At 39.4% G+C, this 23,833-nt stretch overlaps 1 protein-coding gene across 2 annotated transcripts in view; it reads right to left on the bottom strand.

Annotated features, from left to right (window-relative positions):
* The window catches only part of LOC124280029 (hypoxia-inducible factor 3-alpha-like), a 158,727-nt gene that overhangs the window by 45,204 nt on the left and 89,690 nt on the right, over positions 1 to 23,833 (bottom strand). For both annotated transcript variants that reach the window (XM_046715907.1, XM_046715909.1), the window contains one exon: positions 2,738 to 2,854. In XM_046715907.1, the coding sequence (XP_046571863.1) occupies positions 2,738 to 2,854 (117 nt within the window). The remainder of the gene's footprint in view (positions 1 to 2,737; positions 2,855 to 23,833) is intronic.

Raw genomic sequence — 23,833 nt, 5'->3', positions numbered from 1 at the left:
AATACAATTATTTGGGTTAGGGGCTTACATCAAGGGTGTAGGAGTGATTTGTGTTTGCCACTGTGAGCGAGTAAGTCTCACCAATGATCACCATCATCAATGTGGTCTTAACTGTTACAAAATGTGAAAATATACTGAGGGAAAAAATAAGGGATCACACAAAAGCACAAGTGTTCCTTTATTTTTGTATGATTTTTTTTTCACAAGCTTTGTATTGCATAGCGTGAGAAGAAACCTGGAAAAGAATAAAGGAAACACTTGTACTTTCATGTGTTCCCTTATTAGTTTCCATGAGTATATCAATAACACACTTTTCACTTACACTGATCCTACACATAGTTTCCTTTTGTGTATTATCAGAGCACTCACGTTCATCTTCCAACTGTTCTCAACACTGTTGATTTTATTGTCAGTTAACAGTCTCAGTCTCTCATAACAAATGTAATACACATGCACTCAAAACACATGGAAACTGGATTAATCATTAAATACAACATGCACTGTACTTCTAACATTTTGAAGCTATATCAATAGGAAGGTCAAGGGCAGACAATTTGAGGCTAAATTATTTATAATCAATTCGGAAAAGGCTGAAGGTTGTATCCATTCTAATACTGAAGGATATATCGTATTTAGTGGATATGTGATAATAGCATAGGCATAACTGACTTGTTAACCATTTGAACTGTTTATAACACCTGTATACCCAGACTAGATCTCCAACATGCCTAGCACTAAATCTGGGTGGGGTTGCCAAGTGGTTAAAGCATTTCATGGTCATGTTGAAGGACCTGGCCCCGATTTCTCAAAACAAACTTAAGTTTTTACTCAAAATTCAAACTCAGTTTGACAATTTGAAACAGCTGAATTTTTAACTCAACTGAATTTTTGCAATAAAAAAGACCAAACAACTTCAGAAATCTATCCACCAAAATCAACTTGTCTACTAAATTTGAGTTTAATATCGATTCCAGTTCATTCTGGGAAATGCATTTACCTGCGTTTTTTCAAATTTGAGTTAAAACTCAAACTTAAGTCAAAACTCAGACTTAAGTTTGTTTCGAGAAATCGGGGCCTGGTTTGTATACAGTTTTTGAAGACTATTTCTGATGTCCACAACCTCAGTATTGTTGGAATATTGTTGAAAGCTTACTGACTTTAAATTTGATTTGATAGTCATGTTGAAGGGTCAGGTTCATTACTTGATGTATACAATGTTTGAGGCCTATTTCTGACGTCTGCAACCATAATATTGAGGGAATATTGTTAACAGCTCACTATCTGAGTTTCAGTTTGATGACTTTTATCTCTGTCAGAGATAATGCCCTTATTCAGGCCAAGCACCATGTCCGTTGCTCTGTCAAAATTAGATTGACTTCCCCCTACAATGAGGTTTGGACACATCTTCGACATCTGGCACAGAGATAGCTGGTACCTACAGAGAGTGGCTCTTATCTTATTTAATACAGCCAGGACACTAGAGAAGTAGATGGAATTGGATCAGGTCACTACAAGACCACTGTCTCATTGTCTGAATAGGCAATCAGACTATATACCCGGTACCATGGGATAACTGGATGTTAATCACAAAGAGTCAGAACTACACACTATTCACAATGAACATGACTAGAACATCAGTCTGTGGATAATTGCTCACTCTCAGGAGACAGGGCACCTGTCTAATGGGATAGAAATTGCTGTGGATAATTGCTGGATCCTTTACAATCACAAAGAGTCAGAACTACACACTATTCATAATGAACATGACTAGAACATCAGTCTGTGGGATAATTGCTGGATCCTTTACAATCACAAAGAGTCAGAACTACACACTATTCATAATGAACATGACTAGAACATCAGTCTGTGGGATAATTGCTGGATCCTTTACAATCACAAAGAGTCAGAACTACACACTATTCATAATGAACATGACTAGAACATCAGTCTGTGGGATAATTGCTGGATCCTTTACAATCACAAAGAGTCAGAACTACACACTATTCATAATGAACATGACTAGAACATCAGTCTGAACATGACTAGATAATTGCTGGATCCTTGCAGGATACAATCACAAAGAGTCAGAACTACACACTATTCACAATGAACATGACTAGAACATCAGTCTGTGGGATAATTGCTGGATCCTTTACAATCACAAAGAGTAGGAACTACACACTATTCACAATGAACATGACTAGAACACCAGTCTGTGGGATAATTGCTGGATCCTTTACAATCACAAAGAGTAGGAACTACACACTATTCACAATGAACATGACTAGAACACCAGTCTGTGGGATAATTGCTGGATCCTTTACAATCACAAAGAGTCAGAACTACAGGTCTTCAACGTGATGAGCAAACAAAAATTTTAACCATTAGGCTGCCCCACTGCCCCTTGAACTCAAAGAACATATAACCATTTTTCTATAAATATTGTAGGCCTATAGTAACTTCCACTAACACATCCACTATGGCAGTTACCACTAATTTAATAGCCTCGGGTGACCACAGGCGATTCCTTATCTTGAAGATTATCATAAGGAAATGTAATATAACTCATAGATCCGCTTCAGTCAATTTATGCTGAATGTAACACCAAGCTGTCACATACATATGTCTAGATTACTAAATCATCAAAGAAACAAAGAGAGAATCACTGAGTAGAATTCGATCCTGATAGGCTGCTTCATCAGTCCACAGAGAGAAGGACAATTTAATGCCAACTTACTGGTGTTAAGGCTGTTCTGGCAGACAAGTTCACCCCCTGTTTTTGACTTTTGGCTCTTCCTGTCATCTCCCTCATCAGCTTGTAAGGAGGATATTGCATTCCCTTTCTGTACAATTGCTGTAAATGGAAGGAATGAGACTTTAAATGACAAAAACATGTGTAACCAAATATTGCTTGAGCAAAAAATCAATTCAGATTTTTAACTCCACTGGAGGAATGTGTTAGGATGTATGACTTCTTTGATGTTGACATGTGACATCTCATCAAATTACCTTGGTACCAGCTGAGCTAATCACCATCAGCTCTCATTAAATAGTGTTTATACATCTCATGAAAATTATTACAGTTTTAGAGTTTCTTCAAACTCTTTACATTTTAATCAAAGTCACATAATGCATGGCTGGAATGAACATGCTGAACGAACAAGATGAGACGTAACATTGAAGACTAATTACAGCTATTGATTGAACTTTCTATCCCCCTCTCTCGTCACATCTTCTGAAAATAACATCAGACAGAGAAATGTCGATAAACGCGAAGCCTTGAATCAGTGTAGACATGAAAGAAACCAACGCTACGTTGCCCATTGAGATTCTGGTTATATTAGCAGGCCATGCCTGCTGTAAGTTGCGACTTACAACAGACAAGTGGTCTGACTCACATATTGTCAATCACAAGATTGTCTGGTCCATTCACACTTCAATCACAATAGTGACATATAGCTATAGTGAGGTGTTGTAAAACAACGAACAAACACTCCCTTGCAAGAGGTTTAGACTCACAAGGTTAACAATAATGATTTGACATTTCTAGGATTTGATGAAAAATTAGTACATATATTGTAAAGGGGAAACATTTACATAAAAGTTTACTTTATTACAAATCATTTTTATACACGACTTTTACTGCAGCAGCCATCAATATTCCAGCTACATCATGGTGACCTGTACATAACTGAGGCCTGTCCCAGCCAAATATTGGGAGACGGCATCAGTAACCATCTGCATCATCAGATGCGATGACACAACTTGACCCAGATCACACATCTTAACCACATATTCTACGTAAGTTAGCACAGCAACAAATATTGGGAACTTACTTATCAACAAACCCATATTTCTTTGTTGTTGTAAAAGTGTTATATTTGTTTGTTTGACATCACACACAGCAATACTTCCAGCTATATGTATTTGATGTTAGCGTGTAGCCTGAGTCTGGACTAGACAATTTAGTGATTGATATTATAAGCAATGACTGATGGCGTCAGGTTATGACAACAGGTTATCTGGAGAGTAGTTGAAACATAGACACTCGATCTAGACAATTTCCTGATCAAGGTGAGTTAAATCTTGGAAAGCATTTCTCTCACACTACAGGTGAGCTAAATCTCAAGCCATTTCTCTCACAGACCAGGTGAGCAAAATCTCAAAGCATTTCTCTCACAGTACAGGAGAGCTAAATCTCAAAGCATTTCTCTCACAGTACAGGTGAGCTACATCTCAAAGCATTTCTCTCACAGCATTTCTCTCACAGTACAGGTGAGCTAAATCTCAAAGCATTTTCTCACAGACCAGGTAAGCAAAATCTCAAAGCATTTCTCTCACACTACAGGTGAGCTAAATCTCAAAGCATTTCTCTCACAGTACAGGTGAGCTAAATCTCAAAGCATTTCTCTCACACTACAGGTGAGCTATATCTCACAGCATTTCTCTCACAGTACAGGAGAGATAAATCTCAAAGCATTTCTCTCACAGTACAGGTGAGCTAAATCTCAAAGCATTTCTCTCACAGTACAGGTGAGCTAAATCTCAAAGCATTTCTCTCACAGTACAGGTGAGCTAAATCTCAAAGCATTTCTCTCACAGTACAGGTGAGCTAAATCTCAAAGCATTTCTCTCACACTACAGGTGAGCTAAATCTCACAGCATTTCTCTCACAGTACAGGTGAGCTAAATCTCAAGCCATTTCTCTCACAGACCAGGTGAGCTAAACGTCAAGACATTTCTCTCACGGAGTCTGAATAGGGTGTACACAACCCTATTTGCATACCAGCTTAATAATTCACACATCTTTATGGTAATACAATCAAACCTCATCCAAATTTCATCATGACTCACAGTTTTATTATCTCGCTGCATGACAGAAAGAAATTATCAGAACCAACTGGAGGCATGAAATGAGATCCAAGAACCCATAATGGTGGACAAAAAGCATGTTCTAAACGGTGTCATCCGTTTCAAGAACATTCACAAATGTTGACTGCTGAGATGCATCATTGACTTCCGGAATAGATTGTCAGATGCATTGGTATGATATTCTGGAAGAACCATTTATCACATCTCGAACAGCCAGTGGGCCAATAGCAATGTTTCTTTATCCTCTGATAGTATATCAGTCTACTTGATGGGTACATTGGAATCTTTCCATGACACCAAAAACTGATTCTCATAATATGTCAAATGTATGTTTAAATAAAATAATCTGATTATTCCTATCAAATGCTGAGTTGTATAGTAATAGGCCACAGGAGTTATAAGTTCCTGCTTGCTGGTATTTGCCATCAAACCTTTTTCTTTATAAGAAACACCTGGGGTGAAGTTTTACTTTTCATAACAGGACCAGGAATGAGATTTTACTTTTCATAACAGGACCAGGAATGAGATTTTACTTTTCATAACAGGACCAGGAATGATGTTTTACTTTTCATAACAGGACCAGGAACGATATTTTACTTTTTCATTATAAGACCAGAACTGAGGTTTCACTTTTTCTAAGACCAGGAATGAGGTTCTATTTTTTCAATTACCACCTAATCTATGATATGAGGTTTTCTTAGAATATCAAAGTTCCAGATGTACAGTGCTCTATAATCTTTCACAAGAATGGTATTTTTTCAATTATGGATGACTAGAATTAAACCCACAACCTCCTGATCAGTAGTCAGGGACTCTAACCATTTGACCACAGAACTGAAAGAATATAGGTGGTTCTTACAGGAACAATGTTTAATGTATATTTCCTGGCCAGATGTACGATTTTGCAAGTTGTATTTAAACCATAACTCACTTTTATACCTGATATTACATAAACATCAATAAATGTTGTTTATACAGTAGATATAAGTCTGAGAATTCCTTTCTCCTTGGTTGTGGTTGAAAGCATAAAACCATTAAAGTCAGAATTGGTTCCCCCATGGCTTTGACATTTTCAGCCAAACCTCTTGGGCACATTTTCTCCAATAAATATTACATGGTTAAGCAGGAATTGTGGAAGTTTATCACACAGAAATGTGAATTTTGTCCTCAATTTGAGATCAAAGGAAAGTTGTGAACTTGAAAAATAAAAAAGTAAAAGTTTGTTACCATCCATGAGAAAACGCTATACAGCTGAAAAAATTGAATGGTGTAAAACTTTCTATGATACTTTAATCTTACTGTGCAGAGGAACATATAAGAAACTGAACATATTTTAGGAAAAGTTTAGTGTTGTCATTTTAAGATGAAATGGGATTTAAGTCAAGATCAGTATTATTTCTCTTGCATAGCAATGCACATATGTGTGTGTATGCTTGTGTGAGCGCATGCAAGCATGTGAGTGCATGTATGCATGTTTTGGTGCTGGCACAAGTCAAGGTTTTAGTCTTAAAGACTTTTGACAGGAGGTTGTTCATGACCACTCAATTCCTGAAAACAAAGTTAACTTGTTGAATATGTTTTTCTTAGTGACCCCAGCCTCGTCCCTTTCCCTTAGTCAATGTGTCTTCTTAAAGTGAATACTGAACACACAATTCCATTTAGAAAGTGGTCAAATGGAAAATATATTATATTTGAGATTACACTTTATCTCCATAAAGTACAGATTCTAGTACTTTTGTTGGGTTGAGTCCCATCCGGGATTCAAACCCATATTCTCAAGTCAGGCATCTCCTCGCCAGCACACAAAGTCAGACATCTCACCCAATCAGCCGCTTTTTGTGCTGGCGATTCAGTGCCTGACTCTGAGAGTGTAAGTTCCAAACCACGAATGGGACTCAACCAACAGTACTAGAATCTGTATTACTGAGAAAGTGTAATCCCAAATATAACATGTGTTGCAGTGAATACTGTAGAATATTTCAGACACTGAAACACTGAGTCCCATCTTACATACTGAAGAAGCCATCTGAAAAAATGAAAAAGAGGTTGTTTTCACAGAAGCTAAGACGCCTTCATTACTACACAGATTTATAACTCTGGTTTAAAGATGCAAAGCACATTTGCAACCACATGCCCAGAATTTATGACTCTGTCAGATAAACTGTATCATCAACAATGTTTGAGCCTGTATTCCTGAAGGCAATGTTAATCATAGTGTGACAATGATATATTGCGTTAATGTTGCCACGACTAGATGTTTTATCAATGGAAATGTGTTGGGAAAGTAGTATCGACTGGAGGATGATGTGGCCATTGAGCCCCCAGACTCTGCATGAAAACGTGATGAATGGTAGACAGTCCAGACTATCTCCCTCATGACTGATTATATGGTTTTGTGTTGGGGGATTAGAAACCACAGCTAGCAGGGGATATCATTAGAAGAAGAAGACACTTTTTGTTAAAGAACGGTTGTAATACCCGATATATTTTTACATCAAAACATACTCTGATGTCTTTTATACAAAAATGTCTGATAGTTTTAATTCAACCAGACACAAAGTTATCAGTGTTTGAAAGTTTGGGGACACTGACTTATAATTACCATGTTGGCCACAAAGGCGCTGTGCTCTGCACAAAACCATGAACCAAGGCTAACTTCAACCTCATTATGAAAAATAGTGAGTGAGTGAGTTCAGTTTTCAGCAATATTCCAGCAATATCACTGCTGGGGATACCAGAAATGGGCTTCACACATTGTACCCATGTGGGGAATCGAACCTGGATCCTTGGCGTAACGAGCCAACACTTTAACCACTAGGCTACCCCACCGCCCCCATTATGAAGAATAACAAGTCATCAAAACAAGGATATACCAGTTGTATAACTTGGAGCAATTATTCAGTGATGTTTGTCTAAGAAACAATTAAGAGTTAACAATATCAGCTGTACCATGTCACACAATATACAGACAGTGGACATAATCCCCATATCACACAGTTCTCACTACAAAGAAGGCGGCATGTTACTAGTGTTGTGACAATTCATCGATACGCATCGATGCATCGATCCATGGACCGCCGACAAGGTGAATCAATACAAAGTTTGACACTGTCATATATCCCGATACGATACTTCAAATGGGCCACGATACATCAATGTTTTGCTTTTAATATTGCCGAATTGCGCCATCTGTCAAGAAAGACTTACTTTTGTTTGATGATTAAAATATATGCATAATTAGTTTCCCTTCATAAGTTTCTCGGAAATTCTTGCGTCAGAAACTGTGTCAGACATAGCGCTTGCATTTTCTAAACATTCACAACTTAATTATCTCATTTCCGAATGAACATTGAACAACGCTGGCGGAATTGACGAATTACTTTAAAATGGTTTTGTTTTGATCTTAAGGTGTTTTATAGTTGGTGTTAGAATTAAAGATTTTAGTATCGTGATACGTATCGTAATGCCATACTTGTATAGGGATTTGTATCGTATCGCATCTTCAGTGCACAATACTTTGGCATTAATATATCGTCGTGATTAAAATTTTAGTATCGTGATGTATCATATTGGAGGTTGTATGCCAATACCAGCACTACACGCTACTGCCAACCTGTCGTACAAGATAACAAACTGACAACTTTCAAACAAAATATTTGGCATGTTCTGTAGGTTTTTCCAATTTTCAAAGGTCACAGCCACCAGCTTATTTAATGGACTTGTCATAGTGAAACAATTTGTCCAATTTTATTTAGGACATTTTTTTCTGAATGTGTTGCAAAGTTGTAAGAAATCACTTCCCTGGAAGATATGCATTACATAAAGCTTCTTGGCTTCACATATGGATTATTGGCACCACGCATAGTTTTTTGTTTTACACATAGTTTCTGGGCTTCACATATAGTTTGTCCTCATTGTTTCTTGGCTTCACACATAGTTTGTCCTCATAGTTCCTTGGCTTCACACATAGTTTGTCCTCATAGTTTCTTGGCTTCACACATAGTTTGTCCTCATTGTTTCTTGGCTTCACACATAGTTTGTCCTCATTGTTTCTTGGCTTCACACATAGTTTGTCTTCATAGTTTATTGGCTTCACACATAGTTTGTCCTCATAGTTTCTTGGCTTCACACAACTTCTAGGCTTCCCACATAGGGTTTCTTGTCTCACATATTTTCTAGGCTTCACACATCGTTCATAGGCTCCACACAGGGTTTATGTCTCTCATAGTTTCTAGGCTTTGTACATAGTTTGTAGTCCCCACACAGGGTTTCTTCTCTCTCACAGTTTCTAGGCTTCACACAGGGTTTCTTGTCTTCATAGCTTCTTGGCTTTACATACACAGTTTCTAGGCTTCACACATGGTTTCTTGTCCCTCATAGTATCTTGGCTTGCACACACTTTGTGGTTTCCACACAGAGTTTCTTGTCTCTCATAGTTTCTAGGCTTCACCTACCATCCTTGCTTCACCTACCATACTTACTATCAAACTCTAGCCATATGAAGACACATGTTGGCACCTAGAATCCTTCTACACAGGCATCTTAGTATAGCAGCAGAAGAAGATATTTGGAATTTAAACCCGGCATTTCCACACATGGAATTGATCCCAACTCACATACTGTGGACATATTTATTTCTACCTTGACACTCATAGTGACTGATTGCTCTAACCATCAATAGCAACTCGAACAAATAATACTGCTTGCAGTGAGGAACATCCTCCCAATATGTGGAGCTAAACCTGAAAACAAAAATCAATGTTCTTAAGAGGCACTCCAGGCTGGCACTGGATCCAGATATGGAAACTGAGTTTCCTTGAAAGAAGATTTGGCAGTAAGAAAGTCTAATTCAAAATGTATTTTTTATGCCTTAAAGCACAGGCTGTATGAGGAAATAAAAATAATTAGAATTCTCTCGTTTTTTCTTTACAAGTACTTTCAAGAATGGAATTTTTAGAATAAGATAAAAAAAAGTTTGGTTCTCATGCTGGTTTATGACTGTATAGTGTCAGAAAAAGAAAAAAAATTGAAAAATTATTTTTGTTCAAATTCCACTCTTTTACCAAATTGATTGAAATTTAGTGATTAGTATGGAAAAAGCAGTCACTGTTACCAAAATGACATTTAACTTTGCATTCAGTGGTCGTTTTCAAAGAATAATGGAAATTAGTGATTTTATTTTTTGTTCAAAATTTAACATTTAGTTTCAAATTCTGTATAAAAATACCATAAAACGGTAATTAGATGTAGGTACTTGAGACCATTCATAATTCATATCACTAAACACTTATAAAATATTGGGCTTACCTCCCAAGAATACAAACTTAAGATCTGTTGAAAGTGAATTGCAATGTTGTCCAACAGCCAAACTGTCCTTGTAAATAGCTTGAGATGTTGCTCCTCAAGTAGATTTAAAACAAAAACTGTTTCAAAAGCACTACTTAATTTAAAATTAATGCTCCTTGGTGGCTGTCTGAGCCAAGTGGACCCTTGCTAGATCAGATAGCAGTCGTTATCATGTTCCATTTACCACAATACATTCACAGAAATGTCTTATTGATTACATGCCTTGCTGCTCATAGCTGCCCCTAGGTTGTAACTGCTCTGATCTGCTCTACAGCCTTGTCCTTCCTGGTTCCATAGCCTTGTCCTTCCTGATTCTACAGCCTTGTCCTTCCTGGTTCTATAGCATTGTCCCTCCTGGTTCTACAGCCTTGTCCTTCCTGGTTCCACAGCCTTGTCCTTCCTGATTCTACAGCCTTGTCCTTCCCGGTTCCACAGCCTTGTCCTTCCTGATTCTACAGCCTTGTCCTTCCTGATTCTACAGCCTTGTCCTTCCTGGTTCTACAGCCTTGTCCTTCCTGATTCTACAGCCTTGTCCTTCCTTGTTCTACAGCTTTGTCCTTCCTGATTCTATAGTCCTTGTCCTTCCTGGTTCTACATGTGCTTCCTGGTTCCACAGCCTTGTCCTTCCTGGTTCTACAGTCCTTCCCTACAGCCTTGTCCTTCCTTCCATAGGTTCTATAGCCTTGTCCTTCCTTACAGCCTTGTCCTTCCTGGTTCTACAGTCTTGTCCTTCCTGGTTCCATAGCATTGTCCTTCTTGGTTCTACAGCCTTGTCCTTCCTGGTTCTATAGCTTGTCCTTCTTGGTTCCACAGCCTTGGTTCTGGTTTACAGCCTTGTCCTTCCTGGTTCCATAGCCTTGTCCTTCCTGGTTCCATAGCCTTGTCCTTCTGGTTCCATAGCCTTGTCCTTCCTGGTTCCATAGCCTTGTTCCTACAGCCTTGTCCTTCCTGGTTCTAGCCTTGTCCTTCCTGGCCTTGTCCTTCCTGGTTTCTACAGTCTTGTCCTTCCCTTGTCCTTCCTGGTTCTACAGCCTTGTCCTTCCTAAGCCTTGTCCTTCCTGGTTCTACAGCCTTGTCCTTCCTGGTTCTACAGCCTTGTCCTGGTTCTACAGCCTTGTCCTTCCTGGTTCCTAGCCTTGTCCTTCCTGGTTCTACAGCCTTGTCCTTCCTGGTTCTAGCCTTGTCCTTCCTGGTTCAGCCTTGTCCTTCCTGGTTCCTACAGCCTTGTCCTTCCTGGTTTGTTCCATAGCTTTGTCCTTCCTGGTTCTATAGCCTTGTCCTTCCCTGGATTCCTCCTGGTTCTACAGCCTTGTCCTTCCTGATTCTACAGCCTTGTACTTCCTGATTCTACAGCCTTGTCCTTCCTGGTTCTACAGCCTTGTCCTTCCCGGTTCTACAGCCTTGTCCTTCCTGGTTCTACAGCCTTTTCCTTCCCGGTTCTACAGCCTTGTCCTTCCCGGTTCTACAGCCTTGTCCTTCCTGGTTCTACAGCCTTGTCCTTCCTGGTTCTATAGCTTGTCCTTCCCAGTTCTTTAGCTTGTCCTTCCTGGTTCTACAGCCTTGTCCTTCCTGGTTCTACAGCCTTGTCCTTCCCATAGTTTACACAAGCTGATCACTGATTACAAGTCTAAATTCATGAATACTGTAAAATAGCACAGGTTTGTATGTTTGACACAACAACATTAAACATCAGTGTAAAACAATAACCAGTGTTGACTATCCTCAGAAAACAGATTCCATTTGGTGTAAAGTGCAAAATAGCTGTGACAACCATACGAAAGGACCACTAACATTGGTGATGATACCAGATGTTCACAAAAAGGGGAATCATGTCCGTTAACAGAAAGGTGTTGATTGTATTAGGGCAAATTGGTGTTGTTATAAATATTGTCCCAGAACACTACAATTGTATTGTCGATACTTTTTGTGGTGAATGAATTATGTTGCCTTGTTGCATAACATGCTGCGCAAGATCTGTCCTTAATCCACAACCAGACAAAGTGAACTTATAGCTAATCTCTCCTCTCCTGCAATCACCAGCTGCTCCGGCTTACACATAATCCCTTCAACTTCAAACTTAGATGCATCTTGTTAGAAATGGACAACCACATGAACATCTAATTAACACGAAAGTCTCGAGAATCCTGCATCTGCGCTCTGTCCTAGCACATTATCAATTACACTGACATAGGAAGTTCCATAAACCACTTCATACACAGCATTTATATTGTTTGAGAAATCAGTTATTTGTTTGTCTGTTGTTCAATGTCACACACAACCATATTCCAGCTATATTACAGCAGTGTGTAAATCACAGAGTCTTGACTAGACAATCCAGTGATTGACATCATCAGCATCAATCCAAGCAGCTGGGACATGATGACTGACTGACTGACTGACTGACTTAGTTTGGTTTTACGCCGCTTTTAGCAATATTCCAGCAATATCATGGCGGGGGACACCAGAAATGGGCTTCACTCATTGTACCCATGTGGGGATTCAAACCCGGGTCTTCGGCGTGACAAGTGAACGCTTTAACCACTAGACTACCCCACCGCATCTGGGACATGATGACACCGCCCAATCTGTTAATCACCTCTTATGACAACCAGGGACAGCTGCAGATCAATTCTTCTCCTGATCTTCACGATTCGTTTATTTAATAAAAGACTTAAATACATGACAGGGAAAGACTCTTGACATACTCATTTTCATATCTCTCTTATAATATAGCAAGCTTTGGGGTGGGGTGAAAGGGCAATTCAAGCGTAGAATCACTGTAGATGTGAGTACACATATTTTAGCCTGGTTATATGAATGGGGAACTAAGGTTTTACATTAGACAGATAGTTTATGTGCATAAAGGCCCATGTAAGAATGGTTCTGCCTATCTTGTAGAGAATGGAAGTAGGAACCTGGCAAAGCTGAACATGATGGTGACATTTGATGGCTGGCTGATCTACTTCACTAAAGCCAGACATCATCTCAACTAACGCCTCGGTGGTCAAGTGGATAGAGCGTCTACCCAGGTCAGTGGTTCAATTCCACGTAATACCAAACAAGATTACATGAAGGTACTGGTTGTATTCCTGTCTGAATCTTAGCATTATGTGGATAAAACAAGGATTGCTCAGCTCAGCTTTGTGGGATAAAACAATTAATGAATTAATGTCTAACAACTTATGGTTTATTGAGTAACTCAAAATTTCGATGTGGACTCTGACACTGGTAACAAGCTGAACTGACCACAACAAAGTGATGATAGTCACAGATAATTGATCTCTTGGGATAAGCAGCAAAATGCTTTCTCATTTCCTCACCAATTTCTGTAATGTCAATCAAACACCATTGTCTGCAATTACCAATGTACTGACATCATGTACAACAACTTTGATATGTCACGCAATGAAGTCATTAAATGATAAGACATATGAGACACACCAAAATGGGCTTCAAATTGTATTCCTAAGTCAAGAACCGAACCAGGCCTTCAGAGTGATGAATGAACACTGAAATGGGGGTAATTACACATATTGAGAAAAACTCATCTTGGATAACTCACTTGTTACAATTAAGGTTTGGGTACACCTACAGAATACCGGATACCTACCAGCCATATTGTTTAGTGTCATGTCACCTTAACCCTAACCTTAACCCTGACATTTTTTGTGCAGTTCTAAAGTAAACTCCCATGCTTTTAAAGATGATGGAAGATATCCGGTATTCTGTAGTCTTACCAAGGTGTTCTCTTTAAGTGTTGAAATTATTCATCCTCTTTCATTTAAGATATATCTCTGTATTCCATTATGTGATAAATCCCAAGTATACAGTAATATAATATATAAAGGTTAAATGTCAGACATTCCTTTAAGTCTTCCATAATTTTAAAGTTTACATTTCCAGATGGCCTCAAAACACCTTTATCATATTTGATGCTTCTTTGAAGACAATTTTTGCCAGGATTTTGCACAGAAATGGGTGTTGATGTTGGTTATTGATTTCTGCTTAGCTAGGTCACCTCGTTCTCGAGAGGAAATAGTCTGACGCCTAAAGCCAATCAACTGACTTCAGAGGGTGGTGACGAAACTCACAGAAGAGGATTCCTAATGTTCTACTCATGTTAGCTCTTGGTGAATCATTAGTTGTAGAACTAATTGATACATCCTCTCTGGAAAAATATATTAGCCTTTCTGTATGCAATATGATGACATCCTCTTTATATACAATATTAAGTCAGCTTGTTTGTCTAGAATGTACAGGTGAATATACACCATATTTGAAATATACTGCTTACAATCAACTTCTCTGCAAATGATATAATTCCAGCCTCTTTGTTTACAATATCAAACCAGCTTGTCTGTCCAGAATGTACAGGTGAATTTACATTTTACACCACTATATTTACAATATACTGCTTAAAATATAGTATCAACTTCTTTGCAAGCAATATTACCTCTTTGTATACAATATTAAGTCAGTTTAAGTCACTGGAATATACAGGTGAATATATATTTTATACCACTGTATGTGAAATATAATATCTTATAATATATTATCAACCTCTGCATAATATATAATGTCATTGTTATTTCTTTGTATAGAATTAAATTCAACCTATTAGTATAAAATATAGGGTCAAAGTCTTTATATCTAATTAAATCACAACCTATTCCGGTGAGTCTAATGTCAGCCACTTCAGCAGAATATATCATAACATAATATAAACATTATTGCAACATAATATGTCAACTTATGAAAGTGAACTCTTATAGTTTTTATACTATTTTCAACCTTGAGGGGTGTATTTCACAAATTCATTTTGTATCAACATCTGGTCTTTACATCTTGTTTTTACATTTTGTAATAACATCTAATCTAAACATCATATTTTAACATCTTATCTTATAATATTGTGTCAACATCTTGAATTAACATCTTGTGTGAACTTATTTTTATTATCTTATCTAAACATCCAGCATTGACATTTTGTCTACAGATTTTGTGTTCACATTATGAATTAACATCCACTATAACACCTTGTCATAACATCTCCTACTTACACATGAAACAGATGGTGTACTATGAACAAGCATGAGTGCCACATGCTCTTAGTCAATACATCAATCAAAGGTTCACCAATCTGCAAGGTGGCCATTTTCATCATGAATATTTATACCCTGACTGCCAAACTCACATATGCTGACTCTGCATTAACAGCCATGAACACTCATGAAATAAAATGTTATTCCGAACTGAGCTGAATTGGGCACTAGCACAAAAAAGTCATTGATCAGGTAATGCGCTATGCACCAACACTATCGATAAAATAAACATTAAAATCAACAAGGTGAGAAATTTGATAATGACCAACACATTAAACATAAATCGTTCACTAATCATCCACAAAATGCATAATCAGCATAAAATTCCACTCCCATACCAGGGCCTAGATTTCCGAAGCTCTCTTAGTGCTAAGATAGTCGTAAGTTAATGTTAATGTATGGTACTTATGACTATCTTAGCGCTAAGAGAGCTTCGAAAATCTAGGCCCAGGCATGTATGTCTTGTTCAACAGAATTTAGGATTTGTGTGGAGTATTAGGGAGTTTAGCTTATTGCCGCTTTCAACAGTATTTCAGACATATGAAACAACAACCTGATGTTGATAGGCCTAAGACACACAGATCTGTTAACAATCCACAAGCAATTGTATGGATGTGACTATAAACCTAGAGTGATTGAGTCTAGTTCTACGACGTTATTAACAATATTCCAGCAATATCATGGTGGGGACACCAGAAATTGGCTTCACACATTGTACCTAAGTGGGGAATTGAATTTAGGTCTTCAGCGTGCCGAGTGAATATTTAAACCACAAGGCTACCCCACCACCCCTTCAACTCTAAGAATATGTAACCATTTTTCCTATCAATATTGTAGGCCTATATTAACTTTACACACCCAGTATGGCAGTTAACACTAATTTAATAGCCTCCAGTGACCACAGGCGACTCCTTATCCGGAGATTATCATCAGGAAATGTAATATACCTCATAGATCCGCTTCAGTCTATTTAAGCAAGAGTATGGTGCTGATTAACCTAGAGTGAGTGAATTTAGTTTTATGATATGTTTAACAATATTCCAGCCATATCACAATGGGGACACCAGAAATGGGCTTCACACATTGTACCCATGTGGAGAATCGAACCTGGGTCTTCGGCGTGACGAGCGAACGCTTTAACCACTGGGTTACTCCACTGCACATGCAAGGACGATCTGAGATTCAAGCCCATAACCACAGGCTTGTCATCATTAGGCCTGTGGAACACAACTCTACACAGATAACTATGGCACTCTCAAGGACACTGGGCCACTCATGTTCCTTGTGTGCCTAGATGCTAAGGAATGGGATTGAAAGGCAATACTTAAGGACAGGAAAATGGAGTTACCGTATATTACCGTAGACAAGCCGACCCCATAGCTTGACCCTTGAAATGAGTGTCAAAATGGTATGTTTCGTACATAAGTCGACGACATCCCGACGTACACAAGCCGAGTGAGTGAGTCGGGTTTTATGCCAATTTTAGCAATGTTCTCGCAATATCATGGCAAGGGACACCAGAAATTAGCTTCACACATTGCACCCATGTGGGGAATCGAACCCGGGTCTTCAGCCTGATGAGCGAACGCTTTAACCTCTTGGCTACCCCACCACCTCTGACAGGAGAATGAATGAAGTAAGTGCATTTTTTGCCAAGTCATCAGTTTTCCTCAAAAGTCACAGAAGCCTGTAAATAATGGAATCAATGTTGTGTGTTATGTTTCTACCAAATGTTTATGGTACGCTCACAAAATACCCATGTAATACAACTCATCTGTGTGCTCGTAACTAATATAATTTATCACCTGCAGATGAATAATGATTCCAGCGCTACTCAAAATACCATTGTCTTGTGGCATATTGTTGGTATTTGAGACCCATGAATCACGTGGCATGTACACCCATTTCACATTATACCACTTATAATTATAACAATTAGTAACAGTTATTCCACATTCTACATATTACAACACCAATTTAGTGTGGCAAAGCACAATATACATATTTAAATACCCATTAGTGGTGAGAGGCATCAATCTGCATATTATATCCCCCTGTAAGTGGTGCAAGGTTGTTTCACAAATTATCACATCACATGCTGTGAAGACTAATGATAAAGAAAAGAAGTGTGATATTTATGATACCAAAAGAAATCATTACTGGTATGTCATGATAAGCCATGTCATGTCAAGAACCATGGCATATCTGTAAATGTCTGAACCTAAAAGGGGCAGCGCGTACCATCATTAGACATCATCAAATCAAACAGATAGGGCAGTAAGTACCATTGTTGGATATCAGCAAGTGCAACATATAGGGCAGTAAGTACCATCATTGGGTATCAGCAAGTGCAACATATAGGGCAGCGTGTACCATCATTAGACATCATCAAATCAAACAGATAGGGCAGTAAGTACCATCATTGGATATCAGCAAGTGCAACATATAGGGCAGTAAGTACCATCATTGGATATCAGCAAGTGCAACATATAGGGCAGTAAGTACCATCATTGGATATCAGCAAGTGCAACATATAGGGCAGCAGTACCATCATTAGACATCATCAAATCAAACAGATAGGGCAGTAAGTACCATCATTGGATATCAGTAAGTGCAACATATAGGGCAGTAAGTACCATCATTGGATATCAGCAAGTGCAACATATAGGGCAGCAGTACCATCATTAGACATCATCAAATCAAACAGATAGGGCAGTAAGTACCATCATTGGATATCAGCAAGTGCAACATATAGGGCAGTAAGTACCATCATTGGATATCAGCAAGTGCAACATATAGGGCAGCGCGTACCATCATTAGACATCATCAAATCAAACAGATAGGGCAGTAAGTACCATCATTGGATATCAGCAAGTGCAACATATAGGGCAGTAAGTACCATCATTGGATATCAGCAAGTGCAACATATAGGGCAGCGCGTACCATCATTAGACATCATCAAATCAAACAGATAGGGCAGTAAGTACCATCATTGGATATCAGCAAGTGCAACATATAGGGCAGTAAGTACCATCATTGGGTATCAGCAAGTGCAACATATAGGGCAGCGCGTACCATCATTAGACATCATCAAATCAAACAGATAGGGCAGTAAGTACCATCATTGGATATCAGCAAGTGCAACATATAGGGCAGTAAGTACCATCATTGGATATCAGCAAGTGCAACATATAGGGCAGTAAAGTACCATCATTGGGTATCAGCAAGTGCAACATATAGGGCAGCGCGTACCATCATTAAACATCATCAAATCAAACAGATAGGGCAGTAAGTACCATCATTGGATATCAGCAAGTGCAACATATAGGGCAGTAAGTACCATCATTGGATATCAGCAAGTGCAACATATAGGGCAGTAAGTACCATCATTGGGTATCAGCAAGTGCAACATATAGGGCAGCGCGTACCATCATTAAACATCATCAAATCAAACAGATAGGGCAGTAAGTACCATCATTGGATATCAGCAAGTGCAACATATAGGGCAGTAAGTACCATCATTGGATATCAGCAAGTGCAACATATAGGGCAGTAAGTACCATCATTGGATATCAGCAAGTGCAACATATAGGGCAGCGTGTACCATCATTAGACATCATCAAAGCAAACAGATAGGGCAGTAAGTACCATCATTGGATATCAGCAAAGTGCAACATATAGGGCAGTAAGTACCATCATTGGATATCAGCAAGTGCAACATATATATAGCAGCGTACCATCATTAGACATCATCAAATCAAACAGATAGGGCAGTAAGTACCATCATTGGATATCAGCAAGTGCAACATATAGGGCAGTAAGTACCATCATTGGATATCAGCAAGTGCAACATATAGAGGCAGCGCATTACCATCATTAGACATCATCAAATCAAACAGATAGGGCAGTAAAGTACCATCATTGGATATCAGCAAGTGCAACATATAGGGCAGTAAGTACCATCATTAGGTATCAGCAAGTGCAACATATAGGGCAGTAAGTACCATCATTGGGTATCAGCAAGTGCAACATATAGGGCAGCGCGTACCATCATTAAACATCATCAAATCAAACAGATAGGGCAGTAAGTACCATCATTGGATATCAGCAAGTGCAACATATAGGGCAGTAAGTACCATCATTGGATATCAGCAAGTGCAACATATAGGGCAGTAAGTACCATCATTGGGTATCAGCAAGTGCAACATATAGGGCAGTAAGTTACCATCATTAAACATCATCAAATCAAACAGATAGGGCAGTAAGTACCATCATTGGATATCAGCAAGTGCAACATATAGGGCAGTAAGTACCATCATTGGATATCAGCAAGTGCAACATATAGGGCAGTAAGTACCATCATTGGATATCAGCAAGTGCAACATATAGGGCAGCGCGTACCATCATTAGACATCATCAAATCAAACAGATAGGGCAGTAAGTACCATCATTGGATATCAGCAAGTGCAACATATAGGGCAGTAAGTACCATCATTGGATATCAGCAAGTGCAACATATAGGGCAGTAAGTACCATCATTGGACATCATCAAATCAAACAGATAGGGCAGTAAGTACCATCATTGGATATCAGCAAGTGCAACATATAGGGCAGTAAGTACCATCATTGGATATCAGCAAGTGCAACATATAGGGCAGAAAGTACCATCATTGGGACATCATCAAATCAAACAGATAGGGCAGTAAGTACCATCATTGGATATCAGCAAGTGCAACATATAGGGCAGTAAGTACCATCATTGGGTATCAGCAAGTGCAACATATAGGGCAGTAAGTACCATCATTAGACATCATCAAATCAAACAGATAGGGCAGTAAGTACCATTGTTGGGTACCAGCAAGTGCAACATATAGGGCAGTAAGTACCATCATTGGACATCAGCAAGTGCAACATATAGGGCAGTAAGTACCATCATTGGATATCAGCAAGTGAAACATATAGGGCAGTAAGTACCATCATTGGGTATCAGCAAGTGTAACATATAGGGCAGTAAGTACCATTGTTGGACATCAGCAAGTGCAACACATAGGGCAGTAAGTACCATTGTTGGACATCAAGCAATCATTGGGCATCAGCACATAGGGCAGTAAGTACCATCATTGTATCAGCAAGGCAACATCAGGGCAGCAAGTACCATCAACAGATAGGGCAGTAAGTGCCATATTGGGTATCAGCAGTAAGTACCATCATTGGACATCAGCAAGTGCAACATATAGGGCAGTAAGTACCATCATTGGGTATCAGCAAGGCAACATATAGGGCAGTAAGTACCATCACCATCAGCAAGTGCAACATATAGGGCATCAGTACCAAGTGCAACATATAGGGCAGTAAGTACCATTGTTGGGTATCAGCAAATGCAACATATAGGGCAGTAAGTACCATCATTGGACATCAGCAAGTGCAACATATAGGGCAGTAAGTACCATCATTGGGTATCAGCAAGTGCAACATATAGGGCAGTAAGTACCATCATTGGACATCAGCAAGTGCAACATATAGGGCAGTAAGTACCATCATTGGACATCAGCAAGTGCAACATATAGGGCAGTAAGTACCATTGTTGGATATCAGCAAGTGCAACATATAGGGCAGTAAGTACCATCATTGGGATATCAGCAAGTGCAACATATAGGGCAGTAAGTACCATCATTGGGTATCAGCAAGTGCAACATATAGGGCAGTAAGTACCATCATTGGGACATCAGCAAGTGCAACATATAGGGCAGTAAGTACCATCATTGGACATCAGCAAGTGCAACATATAGGGCAGTAAGTACCATCATTGGACATCAGCAAGTGCAACATATAGGGCAGTAAGTACCATTGTTGGACATCAGCAAGTGCAACATATAGGGCAGTAAGTACCATCATTGGGTATCAGCAAGTGCAACATATAGGGCAGTGGGGCAGTAAGTACCATCATTGGGTATCAGCAAGTGCAACATATAGGGCAGTAAGTACCATCATTGGACATCAGCAAGTGCAACATATAGGGCAGTAAGTACCATTGTTGGACATCAGCAAGTGCAACATATAGGGCAGTAAGTACCATTGTTGGACATCAGCAAGTGCAACATATAGGGCAGTAAGTACCATCATTGGGTATCAGCAAGTGCAACATATAGGGCAGTAAGTACCATCATTGGGTATCAGCAAGTGCAACATATAGGGCAGTAAGTACCATCATTGGGTATCAGCAAGTGTAACATATAGGGCAGTAAGTACCATTGTTGGGTATAGGGCAGTAAGTACCAATTGGCAACATATAGGGCAGTAAGTACCATCATTGGGTATCAGCAGCAACATATAGGGCAGTAAGTACCATCATTGGGTATCAGCAAGTGTAACATATAGGGCATTGTACCATCATTGGGTATCAGCAAGTGCAACATATAGGGCAGTAAGTACCATCATTGGGTATCAGCAAGTGCAACATATAGGGCAGTAAGTACCATCATTGGGTATCAGCAAGTGCAACATATAGGGCAGTAAGTACCATCATTGGGTATCAGCAAGTGCAACATATAGGGCAGTAAGTACCATTGTTGGATATCAGCAAGTGCAACATATAGGGCAGTAAGTACCATCATTGGGTATCAGCAAGTGCAACATATAGGGCAGTAAGTACCATTGTTGGATATCAGCAAGTGTAACATATAGGGCAGTAAGTACCATCATTGGGTATCAGCAAGTGCAACATATAGGGCAGCAAAGTACCATCATTGGGTATCAGCAAGTGCAACATATAGGGCAGTAAGTACCATCATTGGATATCAGCAAGTGCAACATATAGGGCAGTAAGTACCATCATTGGGTATCAGCAAGTGTAACATATAGGGCAGCAAGTACCATGATTGGATATCAGCAAGTGCAACATATAGGGCAGTAAGTACCATTGTTGGGTATCAGCAAGTGCAACATATAGGGCAGCAAGTACCATTGTTGGGTATCAGCAAGTGCAACATATAGGGCAGCAAGTACCATTGTTGGGTATCAGCAAGTGCAACATATAGGGCAGCAAGTACCATTGTTGGGTATTAGCAAGTGCAACATATAGGGCAGTAAGTACCATCATTGGGTATCAGCAAGTGCAACATATAGGGCAGTAAGTACCATCATTGGGTATCAGCAAGTGCAACATATAGGGCAGCAAGTACCATTGTTGGATATCAGCAAGTGCAACATATAGGGCAGTAAGTACCATCATTGGGTATCAGCAGGTGCAACATATAGGGCAGCAAGTACCATTGTTGGATATCAGCAAGTGCAACATATAGGGCAGTAAGTACCATCATTGGGTATCAGCAAGTGCAACATATAGGGCAGCAAGTACCATCATTGGGTATCAGCAAGTGCAACATATAGGGCAGTAAGTACCATCATTGGATATCAGCAAGTGCAACATATAGGGCAGTAAGTACCATCATTTGGTATCAGCAAGTGTAACATATAGGGCAGCAAGTACCATGATTGGATATCAGCAAGTGCAACATATAGGGCAGTAAGTACCATTGTTGGGTATTAGCAAGTGCAACATATAGGGCAGCAAGTACCATTGTTGGGTATCAGCAAGTGCAACATATAGGGCAGCAAAGTACCATTGTTGGGTATCAGCAAGTGCAACATATAGGGCAGCAAGTACCATTGTTGGGTATTAGCAAGTGCAACATATAGGGCAGTAAGTACCATCATTGGGTATCAGCAAGTGCAACACATAGGGCAGTAAGTACCATTGTTGGACATCAGCAAGTGCAACATATAGGGCAGTGAGTACCATCATTGGGTATCAGCAAGTGCAACATATAGGGCAGTAAGTACCATTGTTGGACATCAACAGGGCAGTAAGTACCATTGTTGGACATCAACAGGGCAGTAAGTACCATTGTTGGACATCAACAGTGCAGTAAGTACCATTGTTGGACATCAACAGGGCAGCAAGTATATTGTTGGACATCAACATATGCAACATATAGGGCAGCAAGTACCATTGTTGGACATCAACAGGGCAGTAAGTACCATTGTTGGACATCAACAGGGCAGTAAGTACCATTGTTGGACATCAACATATGCAACATATAGGGCAGCAAGTACCATTGTTGGACATCAACAGGGCAGTAAGTACCATTGTTGGACATCAACAGGGCAGCAAGTACCATTGTTGGACATCAACAGGGCAACAAGTATATTGCTGGACATCAACATATGCAACATATAGGGCAGCAAGTACCATTGTTGGACATCAACAGGGCAGTAAGTACCATTGTTGGACATCAACAGGGCAGCAAGTACCATTGTTGGACATCAACATATGCAACATATAGGGCAGCAAGTACCATTGTTGGACATCAACAGGGCAGTAAGTACCATTGTTGGACATCAACAGGGCAGCAAGTACCATTGTTGGACATCAACAGGGCAACAAGTATATTGCTGGACATCAACATATGCAACATATAGGGCAGCAAGTACCATTGTTGGACATCAACAGG

Source organism: Haliotis rubra, unplaced genomic scaffold (assembly GCF_003918875.1).
Source record: "Haliotis rubra isolate DU_JTF1 unplaced genomic scaffold, ASM391887v1 Scf26, whole genome shotgun sequence".
Classification (NCBI taxonomy): Eukaryota; Metazoa; Mollusca; class Gastropoda; order Lepetellida; family Haliotidae; genus Haliotis; species Haliotis rubra.
Note: the sequence above shows the minus strand (reverse complement) of the source record. Positions and strands in the feature narration are given on the sequence as shown.